We start from the raw sequence: 21,022 nt of genomic DNA on the forward strand, positions 1-21,022 counted from the left end.
GGCTAGAAGAGCAAGGGATGGGGGATAAATCTGTGGCATCAGATGAAACAGTACCACAGACCACTGGGACACTGATCAACAAAGTACTAGTAGACACTATTATAAGAAAGAATGCTTACTGCATCTAATTTTTTGATCATTTCTTCTTGGGTCATATCTTTCCCTGGAATGAAGCGGATTCTGCTCTCATCCTCAGGATTTATGAATTTTTTCTCCAGGTCTTTTATTCTGTCTGTACACTGAGAAAACTGTTAAACAAAGAAGGAAACGTTAACTTCAAAACTAACTGTATTGCTCAGTAAATTTTAAAACTATATAGCCCAGGGTCTTCAAAGTCTTTTGGAAGGATCCATGCAGGCAAAGGTGGAAGAGAACTCCTCTAAAATCCCATCAGCCGGGACCTGGGTTGAAGAGTAAGTCTGCTCACCCATGGTACCGTGAAGGTGATGCCATGTAACTGTTCTCTGAAGCAAGGCAGTGAGTTCTGAGTCATCAAAGAAAGAGCTGATGACAACCAGTCCTTTGTGTCATACCTCTGGGATGCTGTGTGGTTGCACAGCTCAAAATATACAGAACTGACCTCTTCATTTTAGGTTGTTATAGAAGCCAAAGTAGACAATATACAAAGCAGACAACATACGAGACTCCAGCTTATAACCCTTTGTTGGTAATAGGTTTAATGGCTTCCCAAAGAATAAAGTTCTTAATTATTAGGTCAATACAGTGTATAGGTCTGTGAGGAACTAGCCTGAACTATTTTTTACCTTTTTTGCTAACTGCCTAATATAATGTTTCATATTTCAACGATATTTGTTGATTTAACGAGACTTTGAAGTAGATGAAGAAATAAGGCAGCTCCCAAGTAGGAGAGGCAGTCACACTTAGTTTCATTTTATGGGGAGAGATGTAGAACACTGTGAAAACCAAGAGTCATCATTTTCTTTTCTTTCTCTTTTTTAAGACTTTGTTTATTTGACAGAGAGTGTGAGAGAGCACAAGCAGGATGAGCAGCAGAGGGAGAGGGAGAAGCAAGCTCCCCGCTGAGCAGGGGGCCCAATGCGGGACTCCATCCCAGGACCCTGAGATCATGACCTGAGCCGAGGGCAGACGCTTAACCACCTGAGCCACCCAGGCTCCCCCAAGATTCATCATTTTCAACTTTTCTACTGAAAACCTGTAGAATCTTAAGCAAATCACTTATCTTCTCTAAACCTTAGTTGCCTTAGCTGTCAAATGGGAAGGTAAGGCCCAGTCCAATGGGGCTGACTCATTAACTGAGAGCACACATCTCAATACTTCACAACATGTCCCAGAGTGATACGGGTAAAATTTAATCTTTAATTCATGTATTTGCCTTCTCCTCACAAAAAGAATTTAAAATAGTAACATAAATAATTTATTTTTTTCCTTTTTCTCCCTCTCAACATTGCTTAATTGCCCTTAATATGGAGTTAAAGTACATATATATATAAACAGGCATAAATACATAATTATTCCATTTATTATTAACAGTGTTTAATGTTTCTGTTTCTTAACTAGGAAATTAAATAAGGAACAAAAATACAGTGCTTGCTTATCAAATTAGTACCTTGATTGCTCTTATTTCCCCATGGGTCTCTGAGGAAAAACTGTTTACTTTTTCTTTTTTTAAAGTTTTTATTTAAATTATGGTTGGTTAACACACACAATATTGGTTTCAGGTGTAGAATTTGGTGACTCACACTTACATACAACACCACTGCTCATCACAAGTCCCCTCCTTAATCCCCATGCTTACTTTTTTTAATACAAAATAGTGTTGTGTCCTAAAATAGTTCACGTGACTTCCAAGATCCCTAAAAAGGAGCTATTATTATAAGCACCGGGAAAATATGACTCACGATAATCCTTGGATTAGACTGCTAGACAATTAAAAACTGTTTCAAACAATTGAAAAAATACAAACCTTAAGGGAATTCTGGAAATGATGCAAAAAATGGGAAGACTTTGAAAAAACAAAAGCAAAAACAAACCAACCACAAAACACTGCAGCTGTGACAAATAACAGGATATGACAGGGATCCACCAGGGCAAGGCAGGGTACAAAAATGATTTGCCTAAGGCTCAAAATTTTACATCATGTCCTTCAAAGGGCCCATGTTAATTTGTGCTGAGTAGACAAATAATTGTGGACTTTGAAGACTAATGGGAAACTTTCTATTCAACATTCTTAAGCTTAGAATTAACTCTGGCAGGACAGGTAATTGATGATAACACATAACCCACATGTCTCAATTCATAGGCAGTCAGAACGGAAAAGGCTCCTATCAGGCATAAAAGTTTAAATATATTTTCCTCTTCGGTCAACTGAATTTATATTTCACATAACTGTTCCATACGATGAAATGCCAAATACATATATTTTAAGAACAATGAATTTTATCCACTGTGTAGAAGTACTGATTTGTGATTAACAAGGCTTACACAGTAGACAGAGAATTCTTCTGTGGTGGATCTTACTGAATTTAAAGTCCTTTTGTTCTGCTGGGCATCTTGATAGTTTGGTATGGGGAAAGATGGCCCTGAGGCTGTGTTTTGGGAAGGAGCTGGAAGGAGACAAATTATTCTGTAAAATCATGACAAGTGTGGAGTGCTTGGGGGCAGTCTTAGGAGGTAAGGCTGTGGAGAGAAGGGGTTGAGAGGTGGAAAGACAGGTCAGGGGAATAGAGCTGGACGAGGGTGCTGCACGGGCTAACGCACCTGGGGATGGTACCAGTAACGGGTGGTCCTGCAGATCTTTGCAAGGCATGGATGTCTGATACTGAATTTGCAGTTCCTCACATTTCTGTAATGTACACCTTCACGCTTTTGCCCCAAACCTTCACAGGTTCACAGACCAAGGTCTTGCGGGAATGGTTTTGTATAGGTAGTCCAAGGAAGGAGCAAGTTCTGAATTCTGCACCGACCCGGCACAGAAGTGAGCCAGGCGGTGTGTGTGCTGATGAGGGGATCCCTCAAATAAGTGGCTCACTAGTCGCAGGAGTCAGAGCCACTAGAATCTTGCGGGGGACACCTTGGAGGCCTGAGGGATGCCTTGGGGTGTTCCAGCCAATCCATCTACACCGGCTACACTTAGGGAGAAAGTGAATAGGAGAACTTAAGGCTAAAAAAACAAACACTGGAATCAGAACGTTGGCACATTTGTGCCCAATGAATGATCCTATCACTGATACAGAATTCACACGTTCAAATGGACTAAAATATACAGTGGACCCATCATCCTGTTCCTCAAAGTCATGTGAATCCCCATGACATGATTAAAAGAAAACAACAACAACAAAACAAAACAGGACCCAAAACTGCCGCATGAGCTAATGAAAACCACTGATTTATAAACCTTGAAAAAGACTGGACAGATTGCTTCCAGATTTTTGATAATTTTAATAGTGATTATATCTTGGGAATAGAATTTTTTTTTAATTTTTGTGTTTTTTCACAACTCTATTAACCAAACATATTTTAATTTCATCATCCGAAAAAACCTGAAAACAAACCTGACATTTTAGAAAACATGATAGGTTAAAATTTGTTCCTGCTACATTGAGGCAGTGGGGAAAAGTGTAAGCCACAAATTTTTTAGTTTTTTTTCCTTCTATTTTCATTAAAAAAAAAACCCAATTATTGCATGTGAAGAAGGCAGCTTTATATTCATTATTTAAGCATATACTACATATTTATTTATTCATGTTTAAATTGCTTGGTTTTTAAAAAGACTGTGTTGGGGGATGCCTGGGTGACTCAGTGGGTTAAGCCTCTGCCTTCGGCTCAGGTCATGATCTCAGGGTCCTGGGATCGAGCCCCGCATCGGGCTCTCTGCTCAGCAGGGAGCCTGCTTCCCTTCCTCTCTCTCGCTGCCTGCCTCTCTGCCTACTTGTGATCTCTGTCTGTCAAATAAATAAATAAAATCTTAAAAAAAAAAAAAAAAGACCATTTCAGGGTGCATGGGTGGCTCAGTCATTGAGCATCTGCCTTCAGCTCAGGTCATGATCCCAGGGTCCAGGGATCGAGTCATGCATTAGGCTCCCTGATCAGCGGGAAGCCTGCTTCTCCCTCTCTCTCTGCAGCTCCCCCTGTTTGTGTTCCTTCTCTCGCCGTCTCTCTCTCTCTGTCAAATAAAAAAATACAAATATTTAAAAAAAAAAATAAATAAAAAGACTATGTCAGAGACCAGGCTTTTAAATGACAGGGAAACTATAGGGATTAACAAGGAGTCTAATTATATGCAACTGTCATTAACAAACAACAGTCTCGGCTTCAGAGGGCAGGAGATCCAAAAATGAGAGAGCAAGATAGTCTCCAAGATCTTTCTGCAAGCATCAGAAGCATAGTTATGCCTATGGCACTGAAAGCCTGGATTCCCTAAATTTTGAGCTATGAGGAAGGTAGAGTTGAGATGTGGGAGGGTCTGAATTCCAAGGAAGGGAGAAAATGCTTCCAGGGGGAAAAAAAAAATCTGTAGCCTGGATGAGTGAGGCATAAATTCCACCCTGGAGCAGTGGATTTTTTTATTATGTATTTATTTATTAGAGAGAGGGAGGGGGTGTGGAGAGGCAGAGGGAGAGAGAGAATCTCAAGCAGACTTTCCACTGAATGTGGAGCTCCACATGGGGCTCGAGCTCACAACCTTGAACATGACCTGAGCTGAAATCAAGAGTCCAACGTTCAACTGACTGAGCCACCCAGGTGCCCCAGAGCAGTGGCATTTTTATTTATTTATTTATTTATTTATTTATTTATTTATTTAGCAGTGGTCTTTTTAAAGAGGACATCTAACTCATGAGTTTGTACAGATACCATGTGGGGGCATGGCTTAATTTATTTGTAAGAACTTAATATGATCTTCAAACCAATAAAGGAGAGGGGGGGAAATAAAGCAAATGGTCCCAGGAAGCATCTGATGAACGTTTTCCCCACCTGAATTTGGAGCACTGCTAAGTCGGCATCGAGGGCCCTCTTGGTTGGCAGTAATTTCTGGGTCACATGAATCTCTCTCTGTTTCTCAGCAATCTTCAGTTTCAGGAACCGGATTTTTTCTTCCAGGACATGTATTTCAATTTCTCCATTTAGCTTCATCTTCTCTTGGATATTTATTTTTTCATAAAAGATGCACACTTCCTCTTCCCGTTCTATCAGCTGAACACCACTATGGCCAAAAGGAGAGGCAAAGGCTAAGAGGGTGTTGAGACCACTTTTTTTTTTACTAGTCACGGGGATTCTCTCTGGATCTGGGAACAAAATACACATCAACATTATATAATTCCAGAAGATAATAGAAATTTACTGTCGGCTTTCTAGTTAAACTTCACGCTTTCCATTTTCCTGGGGATAGGACAGGGAGGGCTGGTTGGCATCTCGACTCTGAGCTGATCATGCAGTTGGCTGGTCACAGTTATCTCTGCAAGTCTCAAAGGTTTTCCTAGGGTGGGAAAAAAAGGCATTCCCCAGGCATGAGCAAAGTGATCCCATAATCTGATTTTCTGCAGGCCCTTCTTTTGGGGCAGACTTGCCAACCGAGGTCTGGCCAGAAGTCCCTAGGCAGGGTGCCAGGGAATGTGTCTCTGCAGTGATTCTATGTAAATTGCCAGGCCCATTAGGTTCTTTTAAAGTTGAATATTTTTGAAGCAAATTTCCCCATAAACAGGCAAAGTTCTGTCCTTTGTAATCATGCCAGGGGAAAGACCCCTCCATGTAAGGAAAATGTGGGAAAGAAACGAAGTAAGAATTTTCCAATTCTAGCCCTTACAGGTCTGACCAGGGCCTGGGAACACACTGCATAAATTATTTGTTTTGTGCCAGGAGCCAAATAAGAGGACTTTTTTTTTTTCTTTTTATCCCAAGAAAACACCTGCCAGTAGTTTGAGGAAGTACTGTTCTTCACACCCTGAGGTTCTTCCCACACTCTGCATACCCATTATCCCAGAGTTCATCTTTAATTGCTTTTTATCTCTTTCTCTCTCTCCTTCCCTAAAACATGTGCATACATAGTTGCATTTGTTCACCTTTAACTCTACATTTCATCTCATTTGCCGTTTATCGGTTCTTCTCATGATCCCCTCATTTCTCTTGACAACAGAAGCTAAGAGCCCTGCTTTACCATCTTTTTTGTCCTTTCAGGGTCCAAAGCTTCACACACAGCTTTGGATGAAACAGCCCACAATCAAAACCACAGAGAAGAAATAGATCTAATACCAGAGGTAATTACTACAGGACCCTACAATTTCACATTCCAGATTTCCCGGGCACAAGCAGCTTGGGAAGACTGCTACAGCACTAATTGATTAATGACATAATTGTAGCCTGGAAGAAATAATGCTCTTCTGAGAGGTCCTATTTGCTGAGAAAATGAGCTGGGAGAATGGCTTAATAAATATCATACTAAGACCAAATCTGTCACAAAAGGGGATGCAAGATCCAAAGACTTATTTATGTCAATTATACTGAAATAACTTGATGATAACGGAGGCAATCTGAATAGAAGCCTGGGAAAGAACTTTCATATTTAAAAGAGCAACAACTGAAACCCTATTCTTGCGTTTCTCTCTTAAAAGAACAGTTTCTTATTTTCAGGCAAACACACAGCTCACTGCCCCCCACCCCAAACACGCCCCTGCAGAAAGCTAATGAAACCTGAATGTCAAATGCCCCTCGAGACCCACTGTCAAGGCTCGAGAAGGGGCAACATTTCTAAATCGGATCTCTGGGTGTTTTGTTTCTCACGTTAGGTTCCTGGTTTTTACCTTTCATTTCGATGCTGAACAGCTTTCTCGTATCTCTTACGCAGCTGCACCATCTCCTCTTCAATCATTGTGATCATATTGGCAAGTCTGTCAATGTTGTTTAACTGGATTTCCTTCTTCTCCTTCATTTCCTGAAGTTTTGCTACAATTTTGCACACATCGTTTTGCATGCTTTCTCGGATAGTAACATTGTTGGCATGTTTCAGCATGCAATTTTGTAACTTCCTTTAAAAATAATGGGGAAATGGGTAAGAATATCATTTTCTTCAGTTAGTGCAAAAATAACGAAGACTTCTGAAACTATCCAAGCAGCTCCCGCTTTAGTATGTCCCTTGAAATGACAATAGTAGGACAGTAGTCCCCTTATCCACCATTCTGCAGCCTGAGGAGCGCGCAGGCATCCGTCCACCGGAAGCCAATGCTCCTCCTTCCGGCTCTTCCGAAGGTCAGCAGCCGCCTCACGCTACGTCACAAACGCGCTTGCGTCCTTCACCTCACCTCAGCCGGCTGCGTAGGCATTTTGTCACCTCACGTCATCACAAGAAGGGTGAGTACAATACAATAAGATATACTGAGGGAGAGGGACAGAGCCCATATTTACATAACTTTGATTACAGTATGGCGGACCCCCGAACACCACACTTTTGAACTGCCTGGGTCCACTTAAACGTGATTTTATTTTATCTTATTTTATTTTTATAAATATAGCACAGTACTATAAATGTTATTTTCTTTATGTTTTCTTTTCTCTAGCTTACCTTATTGTAAGAATACAGTATACAATATGATAACGTAAAATATGGATTAATCGACTGTTTACGTGATTGGTGAGGTGTCTGGTCAACCACAGGTTAGTACTAGTTAAGTGCTGTGCAGGGATTGGCACCCATAATGCCTGCGTTGTTCTAGGGTCAACCGTATGTTGCTGTAATCGTTCTATTTTATTAGTATTGTTAATGTCTGACTGTGCCTAATTTATAAATTAAACTTTATCATAGGTATGTAAGTATAGGGGGAAAAAAACTAGAATATACAGGGTTCAGTACTGTCTGCAGTTTCAAGCATCCACTGGGGGGCTTGGAAAGTATCCCTCACAGATAAGGGGGACGGCTGCAGTAATATTGGTATTTGTCATATAATGCTCTGTACTGTGATCTTCCCAGGTCTCAGATTCCCCACTCCCCTGGTTTAGGACATCTTTCCTTTTGTGCCCCAAGACTTTGCTGCCCCACTCTGTCAAATCAAGAGACCATAGTAATTCATTTACTGCTCTGTCCTCCCCATGAGGCTGCTGCCATCTTTTGAGGGCATAGATGGTAGTATCTGGTAACAGCCATTGGACTGGCTTCATACAGCATCACAATAAATGCTGAATGGATGCGTGGCCTTTATAAATGATCTTTTACTTTCATGTAGGATGAGAATCTGATTAGGAAATTAGATTTTCCTACTCATACCAATCCCTTCCCCCGTCCCTGTCCATCCGCTGCCTCACACACAAGAACCCATTTTGTATAGCTTTATAAGAGGAAACTGGGCATGTGTTGTGATAGCACTGGGTGTTTTACGCAACTAATGAATCGTTGAACACTAACTACATCAAAAATTAATAATGTATTATATGTTGGCTAACTGAACATAATTAAAAAAAAAAAAGGAAACTGGGCAATAATAGCCACCAGAAAAAGTTCAGGTTGTATGAACTCCGTAGATCGGGGACTATGTATAAGTGAAAGAGTCCAACATCTTTCCACATGGTAAATAATAAATTTAATAAATAATAATTTGCCAGATGTTTCTGAGTATGTTTTTATGGATTAATTCATCTCATGTAAAAAGTCCTATAAAATAAGGACTATTTTAAAAAAAATACTTTATTTCTTTGAAAGTGAGAGCGAGAGCACAAGCAGGGGAAGGGGCAGAGGGAGAGGAACAAGCAGACTCCCCGCCAGACATGGAACATCGAGCCCCATTTAGGGCTCAATCCCAGAACCCCGAGATCATAAGCTGGGCTAAACTCAGACGTTTAACCGACTGAGCCACCCAAGTGCCTCAAATAAGGACTATTTTTATGGGTAAGAAAAGTGATCCCAGAAAAGTAAGGTAGCTTGCTCAAGGTCATGCAGCTAGTGCTGCAGGGCGGGGATCGGAGTCTAGAAAGCTCTTGCAACCACCACTACACTGCCTCCTACAAGCACATTAGATGCTTCAAATCTATAACCAGGGGATGCTGGTTAGTAAACATTTGATTGTCTTCTAACTTTAAAGGCAAATTATTAAACTTGTGCTTTTCTAACTCGGTAAAAAAAATAAATAGTATGTAAACATAGTTTTTATTCACTTAAAAATAAAGCTGTCAAACAGTAGAAGCATGCGGAATCACATTCAGATGCTTAGATTGTCATTTGTAAAGCATCTTTGAGCAAGCATCTTTGAGCTTTGTAAGACCATCAGTTTCTACTTCATAATTCCCAGGGTATTTTAGAGTTCAGTGTATCAGAAGAGGAACTTTTGAAAAGACGGTAGTATTACACTTACCTTTCTTGAGTAACTGCACTATTTCTTAAAATTTCCAGTTCATTTAATGACATTTTATGCCTTTCTTTTATTTCATTTACTTTCTGGTGAGCTTTGTGAAGTAAGTTAACAAATTTGTTTCTTTCATTTCGGATAGTGTCATACAATTTAGCAAACTCTTTGAGTCTGTGGAAACACAAGTGTTTTTGAAACTTATGACATAAGACTCATTTTCCCCCGACCTGTAACAAGATAAATCATCACGTAATTCTCTTACCTCCGATGAATTTCATGTTTTTTCTTCTTGTGTATTCTGATTTCCAGATCCTTTGCTTTGATCTCCTTAACAATGTTGGTATATTTTTGCTGAAATATGAAAGCTAGGTGTGAAATTAAAAAAAAAAAAAAGCCCATTGCGATCAACGTGTGAATACTCGCAGCTGTATCCTGTCTCATTCCTGTGCTATCTTAGGCAGCTGAGTTGGCCAGTTGAGGAAGAACTGTAAGGGAGAGATCTGAAAATTGACTGGCTGGCTGAACTGAATTAAGGACAAGAAAGAATGAGAGAAAAGAAAAAGAAAACAGCCTGTACAGGTTGGATTTGAGGAAAATTTGGGGGACTTTTGGGACAGCCTAAGAGTGAGTGTGGACAGAACAGATGGTCTGGGTAAGTGAGGAGTGTGTGGAGGGTAGCTGAGGGAAGAGGATTTGTAGTTTGTTTTGACAGGTGTTACAGATGTGGAACACTTTGTGGTATTTTGTGAGAGACTGAAGCCAGGATTTTAAGGTACTTTCCTGAGAAGAAATACTATGCATGCAAATGCTTGCTCAGAACAAAGTTTGCCCTCAGAAACAGCCAAGATCTGGGGCACCTGGGTGGCTCTGTTGATGAATTGACCGACTTCCGATTTCGGCTCAGATCATGATCTCAGGGTTGTAGGATCGAGCCCCATATCGGGTTCTGTGTTCAGTGTTGTCTGCTTGTCTCTCTCCCTCTGCTCCTCCTCTCCCTCTCCCTCCCCCACAACACAAATAAAATCTTAAAAAAAAAAAAAAAAAAAGAAACAGCCAACATCTGGGTCACATGGTCAATCCTGGTATTCTTTTTTAATAATATGTCATATCATGTTCATTTTTAACAGGAAACCTCTGAATATAATCCTTTCATGGAATAAAATTATTTTAATGTTGGGGTTTTAGCTAGCATGACCACAGGGTCGTTTTTGCCATTGGTTTCATTGTTCTTTCAGTTTAGAACGTTGCCCTGGGTCAATTCTAATACTTTGTTGGGAGCCCAGTAAAATCATGGATGGAGGAGTAACTAAGGGCATCCTAGCAGTGGTTTAAACAATGCCAGCTTGATGAACTTGGGAGAGAGGGTGGTTAATGCTCTTGCTCTTGACTGGTTCTTGGACAAACCATAGTGGCACATGAGTTAGTGGGAGAATCCGAGAGACCAGTAGCCTGTACAACTGTCAGCCCTATTCCCAAGAGATACCTACCTTATTCTTACTGAAGTTGTCCTGTGCTTGAATCCTCTGCTCATTGTCATTGACCTGGGTCGTTTTTCCTCTAGATTGCTGACTATTGTTAATTGAACCTAGATTGCTGACTATTGTTAATTGAACCTGAAAACTATTTTTTCAGTATATGATTGAATCCTGTTTGGGGAAGCAAGATTTCTAAAAGACACTGTGGAAAACTGAGGATCTCCTGAACTCTTATAGTAATTAATGGATAGTTACAAAAATGCAGTTACCTGAGCTTTCAGGAAATCCTTGGATTTTTGCTCCTTCTCATCAATTTTGATTTGAGTCATACGGACAAGGTTGAAGACAAGCTCTCGCATGTTTTCTTGCTCCTTTAAAAGCTTGTTTTCTTCTGCAAGTTGTTGTTCCACTAACTTGGACTCAGCTTCTGACAGGATTTTCTTTCAAAAAACACAACATATTAAAACTTATTCATTTGAAGAAACACACTAGGGCCAGTATCTTAAAAAATTTTATTTCCTATGTAGAGTTTATTTTACTAGGATGCAAAACAAAGTAACTTGACTGCCTTAGCTCCAAGTATTCTATCTTATAAGAGAATGTGCAAATATGGTAATGTGTTTAATGGGATACAAGTTTTTCTTAATCATCAGACTGTATTTTCAAGTAACTTTAAGAAAAAAAGAGACATAAAAGCATGTTTTTGACAGTGACTTGAATAAACAAAATTTGAAAATTTAGAATTAGACATTGGTGAAATAAAGCATTTATTACTTATTTTAAAAATGATTATATAATCATTAGCCCTTTTATTTTAAAATCTCATGAATTTGTATAATTTTTGCTGGTTTAAATACATCCTTTTTTCCCCCAATTAATATGGGATTTGAATGGGCTCTGAGATGAAGAAACAGACCCACATTAAGTAGCATCATACTCCCCTATTGAGGTTTTGTGAAACACAGTTAAAAACACAACTTTTCATTAATCATTCTTAGATAAAAGCTTAAATAAGAGTTGACATTGACCTGTTGGGCCAGATTCCTCTTAGCCATTTCAACTTCCTTGTGGAGTTCTCTCCTTCTTTCGGATAATATAGAATCATCTTTAGGGATAGCTTCCATCTGGAAATAAAAATTTAAAACTGGCACTTACACAAGAATGAAATCTTCAATGTCATGTAGTCAACCCCGCTCTGTGCCTTTTGCAAATGGTGGGCAAATTATGACTCTTAATCTTATATGAACTGCCTTTTATGCTGAATGTTCTTTATAAAATCATGGTAAACTAAAATATAAAAACCTGTCAAAAATCTATAATTCACCAATTGCAGTTATTATATTTCTCCTTCATTTGGAAATAAAATAAATCTTACTAATAATAGCAGCTAACAATTATAGAGCATTGACAGGAAAGGTTCTAAGTGCTTATGTGTATGGTCATATTTAATCCTCACAATAACCCTATGAGATAGGTAATGTTATAATCTCCAGTTACACAGATGAGGAGAAGGAGGAACAAAGACATTTAAGCAAATTGTCTCAATGACAGGTGCAAACTCAAGTGTTTAGATTCAGAGTCTGTGATCCTAACACTGTGTGTTACTGCTCTTCTAACTCATGCATGTTTGGAAACATGTGTGTTCAAGTGATATTTATTACACTTATAAAATGTGAATTCCTTTATGAAATCCAATAGATTAAAAAATAGGATTTAGTAACATGAGTTAATGAGTTAATGAGTTACTAACTCATTAACATGAGTTAGTAAGAATACTTGGCTACTCTTATGTAGCAGTTCGATGAGTAGCTGGAAAATTTTTACCCGAAAGGCAAGTCTCTTAACTGTTCGATACCTGAAATTCCACCATCGCATTTCTATTGTACTAGCTTGTGCTTCTGTCCTCTGCTAAAGTACTCCAGGAGAAAGTAATGTTTCATTCTAACAGTCTCTGTTGCCTTATTAGGAATGAGCTTGTCAGAGTCTTCATGATGGAGAAGAGAGCAGAGAGGCAGACATGTGACAGCTTCTGAACGAACACCATCCATATACAGGGAGGGTTATCTTGGGGTGCTGACATCATAGTTGACTTAGAGTGAGTTTAGAGTTGGATCTTTATACCAAAAGCACATGACTCCAACCTGATATGGTTTATTTCCTCCTGTGACAACACCAAGGTGGAATATTGGCTGAAATTTGTCTCAAGAGGGAAAGAGCATACTGTTTAGTGATGTAAAGGTCACCTAACAGACTCTTTCTGAGAGTTGCTCTTTTAAAGTAGCTAAAATATGTCCCAACATCCAGGAGTCTGGGCATCTTCAGTAGCGCCTTCTCTACCCTCGGATGCCCAAGATATCCGGTTTCCCTCCTACCACGGAGACCTAGCTGTTGAGAAGTACACAGTGGATTAGGAAGATGAGACAGTCTTGTGCAGTCAGTGTAACAATATACAGAATTTGTGGTTTTGATGAGCAGGTAAATGCTAGAGCCAGGTGAGAGAAGGGACAGCTCAAAGTAGACTTGAATAATTAGGAAAGATTTTATGGAGGAGTTAAGAGGACAGCAAGAGAGAGTATGATTTCTTCTTCTGGGAAGTGAAGTGAATTGTTCCAGAGCAAGTCTAACGAGCGTCCTAGTTCCTGTCTACTTCTCTGCCACAGGTGGCCAGGATGGGCTACTCCAAATGCTTTGCTCCCAAGTGTAGGCAAATCCATATAGGCATGCTAACTGGGACCAGGGAAGCTTACAAGGTTTTACAGAAGATATGACGACGGCACACTCAACTAGCTACATGTCAATGAAGGGCTCCTAACAAATTTTCCTCATTTCAGGTCTCAGTGTTTTGAATTACAAACAATACTGCAATATATTGTATTTATTTCTGAATTCTGGCTAGCTACTTCTCTGATACCTTTCTTAGTCCTCCATAAACCCAGTTCTCAAGTTTCAGACAGGAACTAAGAATGCTTGGTTTGTAGAAGAAGTAACAAGGTACATTGGTAGCCAAGCCTGCTGGTTGCCTAGCCAATACTCACACTCTTCTCTGACTTTACTTAAAACAAACAAACAAACAAAACCCAGTTTTGCTCATGGCTGCAATGTATCCAGGATTCTTTAGAGTCTTTTCTAGCTAGGAGTGACCAGATGAGCCATGACAGGCCAGTGAAATGTAAATGGAAGTCTGCTGGATAAGACTCCTGGGGCAGTGACTGTTTTCCTGTTAAAAAGACAGAGTCAGGGCACCTGGATGGCTCAGCTGTTAAGTGTCTGCTCAGGTCACGATCCCAGGGTCCTGGGATCGAGCCCTGCATTGGGCTCACTGCTAAGCAGGAAGCCTGTTTCTCCCTCTCCCACTCCTCCTTGTGTTCCCTCTCTTGCTGTCTCTCTTTCTATCAAATAAATAAAATCTTAAAAAAAAAAAAAAAGTCAGAGTCAACCGAGTCATCTACCATATGCATTTTATTCTCTCCATTCCCCACTTTTGTTTGATCTTATCCTAAAGATGGAAGGTCTTGTGACCTTCAAAACAAAATATACATGTTAAGGATGACAGAAAAAAGAGCTAAGAGGATCCTGGGCCTACTTCTGGACTTTTTATTATATGAATAGAACAATCCCCTAGTTAAGCCATAGTAATTGAATTTCTGTTACTTCTGGCCAAATTGAGTCTAGTTATGTTCTAGTTATGTTCTAATACTGGGGTGACTTGAGATATTTATCATTACACTTCAGCCCCAAATTACATCTATCAGCAGGTTTTGTATGCTTATTTATTTTAGTTCTTTGTTTGGGTTTTTACAGATTCGCTTTTCATACTTAGGAAAAAAATGTGTTTACTGTAACCAAACCAAAAAAAAAAATAGTGTGTAAAGTAAGAAATTAAACATCTGCCCCTTAACTTTACTTCAAATATTACTCCCCAGGAGATACTGTTAATAGTCTAGTGTCTGTTCTTCCAGACAGTTTCAATGCATGAACAAACATTAGTCACTTCCATAAAAGTTAAGAAGTTAGACATGATTCTGTCACAGTAAACATCCCAATTACTTGATATCAAAAGAACCTCAGTTTCTTTAAGGCTTTGATACTTTCCTAAAATATTTCAAACTTTCATGAGGTTTGTGGCTTGAATTTCTGGAGTCTCTACAGTCAAAAGCCACGGGAGAATCAAACAACTGTCTCTAGGGGGAAACGAAGTCTGAAAAGTAGTCGGAGGCCTTCATGCTTACCTTTTATCTCTTTCCTTTTTGGACCACATGCAAGGCTGAAATGTTCGCTCATGCTGGGAGTGACTATTTTCAAGTACTGCCAGCCGGCATAGGACTGTGGACGGGCTAATTATAAGCCACAAGGTCACAGAGGAAGATAGTCTCTCACTGAAACAAACTGCACTGGGGCAAAAACAGATTTTTCGCGAAACCAATAAAGGAAGAGGACTTTAATATGTTTCCATTGCTGTTAGTTTTCTGTTCAAGGGGTGCTATTTTGTGAAGTGCCCTAATATAAATAGCTACTATTTATTAAAATCTGAACAACTTGTGAACATTCTCCTACAGTCTCCCATTGGGTTAAGGCCATTCCTTATGTATTTATGTCCAGCCAGGTCAACATATAGGGGCACGCCTCTCATCAGAAACAGCTCCCAAACGGCTTTACAGTTTCCCCACTCTTCAATATAAGATGATAGCCCCAGGAGCTGTCTTTGCCCAAAATTCCAATTTAACTATTGTAATGCGCTAAGATGGCATAGCTTATAGTAAACCAGTACTCCTAACAAAAATAGCTTGAAAAGTTGGATTAAAAAATATGTTTGAAGGCATAAGAGTTGCAAAGGCAAATAGAGTTAAAGTCTTCAAAGGTTCTAGCACTGTCTGGAAAGCAGTAAATTATTAATCTATACGGACTCCAATCGAAGTCAAAGATGAACGTTGTCAACTTTAGGCTAACCACCTTAGGCCGAAGAATGGAAAGAGAATGCAAAACTAACTAAAGCAAACCTAAAATGGGGCAAATGGAACAACTGGAAATAGAAACAGGACAATTCATCTGTTTAATTCATCCAAAAGAAGGAAATATAGGAGGGGAAAATGGAACATAAAAGTGATGGGACAAAGGGAAAGCAATAATAATAGAGTAGACAAAACCCCAAGAAGATCCATAACCACATTAAATGTTTTTGGACTAAATACAAGAAGTAAAAGGTAGAAATTTTCAGACCAGATATTAAAAAGTATGTGCTGCATATAAAAGACATCTAAGTAGGGACACAGAAAGGGTGAAAGTAAATGGATGGAAAAGGAAATACCGTGCAAAATCTAATCCCAAAAAGCTAGTATAACTTATATCATCCTAATAGCAGACAAAGTAAGCTTTTAAAGCAAAAAGCATTTCAAAAGTTAAAGAGATTTCACAATGATGCCAGAATTAATCTATCTGCTGGAACTGTAATAAAAACACCAGAGGTATACGAGAACATAACTGTTCTGTTTGTTTTGCAAAAGTGTAAAAAGCACATTTTGCCCCACTGAGATTTAAAAAAAAAAACCAAAACAGATTTGTGAGTGCCATCTGACCACAGGACCAAGACCTAGCCATTTGTCACACTCCTAACCCTAACCACTTTTGTCCACACCTTGCTGAAGATTGGTGTCTGAGAAGCTGGGTTATGCTACAGAAACAAACAATCCCCAGCTATCATAGCTCCAACCATGAAGGCTTAATTCCCTGTGGCCAGTCAAGGCAATGGTCCAAGACCACTACTGGCGGAGCATTGGGGCTGCTTTCATTTTGTAGCACTTCCGTATCCTCAGGTACTTCCACAACTGCATTAGGAGAGGAGAAAGAGCTAGAGGTCTCACACTGGCAATGAGATGACCTGTCACTTCTGTCCACAATCCACTGGCCACAACTAGTCATGTGACTTTGCTCACAGCAAAGATGCAAGACAGTAGACGTTTCCTATATGCACAGAAGGAGAGAACTAAGCATAGGTTAGGATTGGAAGTGTCTACCACAGTTGGAGACTTGTGTTTAAGTTTCTGAGATCATGAGCCTCCATAAGGTCACAGAGCATGACAGTACTGAAGAGAATGAGTATGGTTTTTATACACCTAGTCTCATCTCAGAGACTGATCTCTTTTCCACCAAAGGATGCAGTTCTTTTCAAGGATTTACTGCCTTCCAGCAGTGGTTGGTCAGTTAGCACAGGGAGTACCACCTGAGTGGGGAGAGAGAGGAACAGAAAAGTAGTAGACAGAAGGGAAGAGCTATCTTGAGCATCCTCTGACTGGAGTACATCCCTGAATACTGCACGGAATTAGCCAGGTAGCCTGGGTTCTAGTGGCCCTTGGCTTGTTGTAGGTGTAGGCTAACTAACCATCTATATTTACCTAATTTGATCTAGTCCCTGTCTGTTACAGTCTACAAATGACATCATTCTGGATATGATTCTTTCAACTGGTCAAGACAGTAGTCCACTTGGTCCTACTCTGTAGTGAACCCTGGAGCTTGTCCAGAACCGATGGCCCGACTGCTTCCGCTGGCCAGGCTGATGCCTGATCCAAACAAGTCATGTCTCTAACCTTGGGTTAGCAAAAAGAGATTGAAAAATATTGCAAGACAGAGCCTCTATGATGGGCTTGATGCATTTTAAAATTAGCATTCTCTGATTTCCTTTTCTTTATTGATAGCAAAAACAACTTCTTAAAATATTTTGACTTCAGAAAGGTAGCACTGATCCTGAAAAGTCAAAAAGCGGTGTAGAGCACCCACCTCTAATAGAAGTCTTTGATGTAGTGCCTGAGTTTGAGTGAGGGCATCCCAGGACACTTTCAAGAGCAGCTCCGTCTTTTTTAAATTTCGAAAATCTCGTTCTTTTTCTCTCTGCTTACGAGAAAGCTCATCATGGTAGTTCTGCTTGTCAATGAGACAGTTTCGTAAATTGAGATCCAAGATCCCTCTGTTCCAGGTAAAGAGAGAACATGAAAGCGATTTGTCATCAACTGCCTTTCATGTTTTTCAAGACCGCACGCTCAGCATATTCATACAGAAACTATCCTCATACGAGAATGAGATTTTAAATAATGCCAAAAGCAACTTTGTTTGGTGTCATTTAGAGTCCCACAGTCTTTTTTTTTTTCACATTAAAATACATCTTTAATGAATGTTCAATTTACAAAATCCTAATGTTAATGACCTTCTTAATGAGAGGATAGTTAAGCCCATAGTGAGCACTATGTTTTCTATCACCCTTGCAAAGAAAAGTTATTTATAATATGTTGGGGGCATTTGAACATTTTATTTTATTTTTTTTTTCAGTGTTACAAGATTCAATGAATCTTAGAGTCCCACAGTCTTATAAAAAACACAAATGGAATAGCAGCTCAGCAGATACAGAGGCTCAGAGGCTGAAATTTTATTTAAAAATAGGAATTAACACCTTCCCAGGAAACTGCACCAGGAGGTTATTTCCACTAGGAGAAAGTCATGGTTACCTCAGAAAAACCACTCATCTTTAGGAAAAAATCCCTCAACTATAGCATCCTCCAATGATACAGTTTTCAGAGGCACATTTCAAAAACTTACCAAAAAACACATAGTGTCCTTAAGGTTCAGTCATCAGAAATTGAGGAAAATGATGAGTAAAGGGTGAGAAAAATATTTGGAAATAGTTTATTTAATATTTTTTATTAATGGTAAAAATCTATTTAAAAATTTATAAAATGTTTAACTGAATCAACATAAGTCTGTTTGAGATTATGTGTTGAATCCTCAGATATAAACTGAACACAAGTTTGGGTGACAGATACACAGAAATATTACTAACCTTTCAGTTAGTGAAGTTGCTTCATTCTCTCTAGTTAATTCCAGGAGCTTGACCAACTGGTTATATTCTCGTTCTCTGATTTCAAGTAAGGCTCGTTTGCTCTCAACTTCCTTTATTACATCCTCCTTCTCTTCCATTATAGAATTAATTTTGGTTTCAACTTTCTTTAGTGAGTCATTTAGCTCTTTGAGTTCATATTCCAAGACGATTTTTTTCTTTTCCATTTCTCTGTGTGGGATACATACATACATGTACAGATACATAGGTAAATGTGTATATGCCCATGCACACACGTGTGAGCCCATGCTGTCTTTACCTATTGCTTCCTGAAAAGGCAACAGAAGAGCCAGTGATGAATTCAGAGGTGGGGTGAAGATCACGGGCTGGTGGGTATCTCCACTGAGTGCCAATGAGTGATTTGTCCCATCTCCTCCCTTTCTCCCCAGATCCCCACTGCAGCATCTCCTTGGATCTACCTCATCCTGACCAGCCTCCCTGAATCTTTCAACTTTGGTGGTGGTGATATGGTTTTTTGAACTGTTACTAATGCCTGCTTTTTTTTTTTCCTCCTCACCAGAGCAATCATACTCTTTCTCCAGAATTTTCGTATCTTCACTTATCTGTATCATTTTGGGTTCCTCTAAACCTTGAGAACTCCCTCCATGATTTCTGCCTCCAAATCTACTGTGAATGTTCAGGGGTGTTCCCCCATGTGAATAGTTGGCAAAGGAAAGTGTTGCTGTCATCTGGGCTTTAGTCTTCTGGCTGGCTCACACACTCCCAGAGCATGAAATCCAACACAGTTCAAATAACTTATCTTTTGCATAGCTCTGTTAAAGTCAGTTGGAGTTCTCCATGCAGATTCGATTTATAAGTTGGGAAAAGAATATTGTCCCCAAATTAAGACCTAAGTGTTATGAATGATAGTAATATGCTGCATTACTTTCTTCTAATGAACTTGATAAACATAACCTAGACAGGGCCAAATGCAGATATTTCAAAGGTTATAATCATAATTTGATGTGTTCAATGAGTAATACTCTTAGCATGCACACTAACTTGGGGGAGAGTAGGCTGGGAGGGCCTAAAAATAATATTAAATCATACACTTTTTTGCGTGTTGTTTTTTCTATCTCTTTTCCAATTTGTACAGGAACAGCTTGATGGTGAACCACTTCATCCTAGCAAAAAAATGGAACCATGTTAAATTATGTAGTCTTAGACCAGAAGTATTTAAGACAAGAAAATTAAACAGAAAGAAAAGAATTGCAATGTACAGAATTCCTGCTGTCTGTCCTGCACTGTCCAGGGTGCTTTAATTATTTCATTTAATACTCACAGTGACCTTATATAAGATAGTTGTGGTTAGCAGTTTAAAGAGGAAGTAGCTGGGGATGCCTGGGTGGCTCAGTAAGTTAAGTATTTGCCTTTGGCTCTGGTCGTGATCCCAGAGTCTTGAGATAAAACCCTGCATTGGGCTCCCTGCTCAGTGGGGAGCCTGCTTCTTCCTGTCCCTCTGCCCCTCACCCTCTTGTGCTCTTGTGCTCTTTCTTTCTCTCTCAAATAAATTAAAAAAAAAAAAAAAAAAAGAGGTAGCAGAATGTAAGGTCCGCCCATCTTCATGGTTCCAGGGTTTGGCTGCTAAGAGCCCATGCTTGTTCTCCTCTCTGTAGGATTGCCCTGGTTGAGAAGAGCAGTCTCTTAAGGAGTAGAGGGAAGAAGGCAGCCCTCTGTGACCAATGACTAATGGATGTGGTGATGTAACACAGCTCATCCCCTCTACTTCTGGGTGGCATTCGTGGTCTAGAGTTCCTCCTGGGATTAGGTTGAGACTAGAGTTCTCCTGAAAACACATTTTGGCAAAGCTCCTTCCCAGCTCTGTGCTACTTCCCTCCCTCTTCTATCAGATTCTCCTTGGTGTCCTCTCTCCATGAATACTTGTCTGAGTACTAGAAGCTCTGCTCCTAGGGATCCCTAAGACTCGTGTGGAGGGAATTCAAATAATGTTGCCAAAGTCACACAGCTAGTAAGCAGTAAGGCCTAGATCAGAAGGTAACATTGTCTAGAACCACTTTCTACTAGGCTCTGTGGCTTCACAGAAGGTTGAGTTTTAGCCTCAAGCACCTCATGTACACAGCAGGGTTCTGGAACAGCCCTTCCTGCCTGAGGATCACATTGACTTCAGGGCCTGGGGTAGCACATATGCGTGGAAGTTGTACACTTCATGGCCATGTAGCGTATTTCTCCCTGGGATCTTGCTCAGTCCTTAAGTTATGTTAAGGCTGAGACTCTTAGGATTTTTGGGGGGGCTCTTTAAGAAAAAGTAAAAAGTACAAACGGTAAATAGGCACAGGGCTTTGGAAGAGGTTCATGCAAGTGAGGGGCCTGAAGCTTTAGCTTTGCGGGGCGCCTTG

At 39.8% G+C, this 21,022-nt stretch overlaps 1 protein-coding gene across 4 annotated transcripts in view; it reads right to left on the reverse strand.

Annotated features, from left to right (window-relative positions):
- Nucleotides 1–21,022, reverse strand: part of CCDC146 (coiled-coil domain containing 146) — a 119,434-nt gene that overhangs the window by 6,618 nt on the left and 91,794 nt on the right. For all 4 annotated transcript variants that reach the window (XM_032305915.1, XM_032305916.1, XM_032305913.1 and 1 more), the window contains exons 7-16: nucleotides 19,716–19,789; nucleotides 18,609–18,836; nucleotides 17,555–17,741; nucleotides 11,812–11,907; nucleotides 11,053–11,223; nucleotides 9,571–9,659; nucleotides 9,315–9,479; nucleotides 6,777–7,001; nucleotides 4,954–5,182; nucleotides 120–248 (exon numbers count right to left, since the gene is read on the reverse strand). In XM_032305915.1, coding sequence (XP_032161806.1) covers nucleotides 120–248; nucleotides 4,954–5,182; nucleotides 6,777–7,001; nucleotides 9,315–9,479; nucleotides 9,571–9,659; nucleotides 11,053–11,223; nucleotides 11,812–11,907; nucleotides 17,555–17,741; nucleotides 18,609–18,836; nucleotides 19,716–19,789 — 1,593 coding nt within the window. The remainder of the gene's footprint in view (nucleotides 1–119; nucleotides 249–4,953; nucleotides 5,183–6,776; nucleotides 7,002–9,314; nucleotides 9,480–9,570; nucleotides 9,660–11,052; nucleotides 11,224–11,811; nucleotides 11,908–17,554; nucleotides 17,742–18,608; nucleotides 18,837–19,715; nucleotides 19,790–21,022) is intronic.

Source organism: Mustela erminea, chromosome 11, assembly GCF_009829155.1.
Source record: "Mustela erminea isolate mMusErm1 chromosome 11, mMusErm1.Pri, whole genome shotgun sequence".
NCBI classification, from domain to species: domain Eukaryota; kingdom Metazoa; phylum Chordata; class Mammalia; order Carnivora; family Mustelidae; genus Mustela; species Mustela erminea.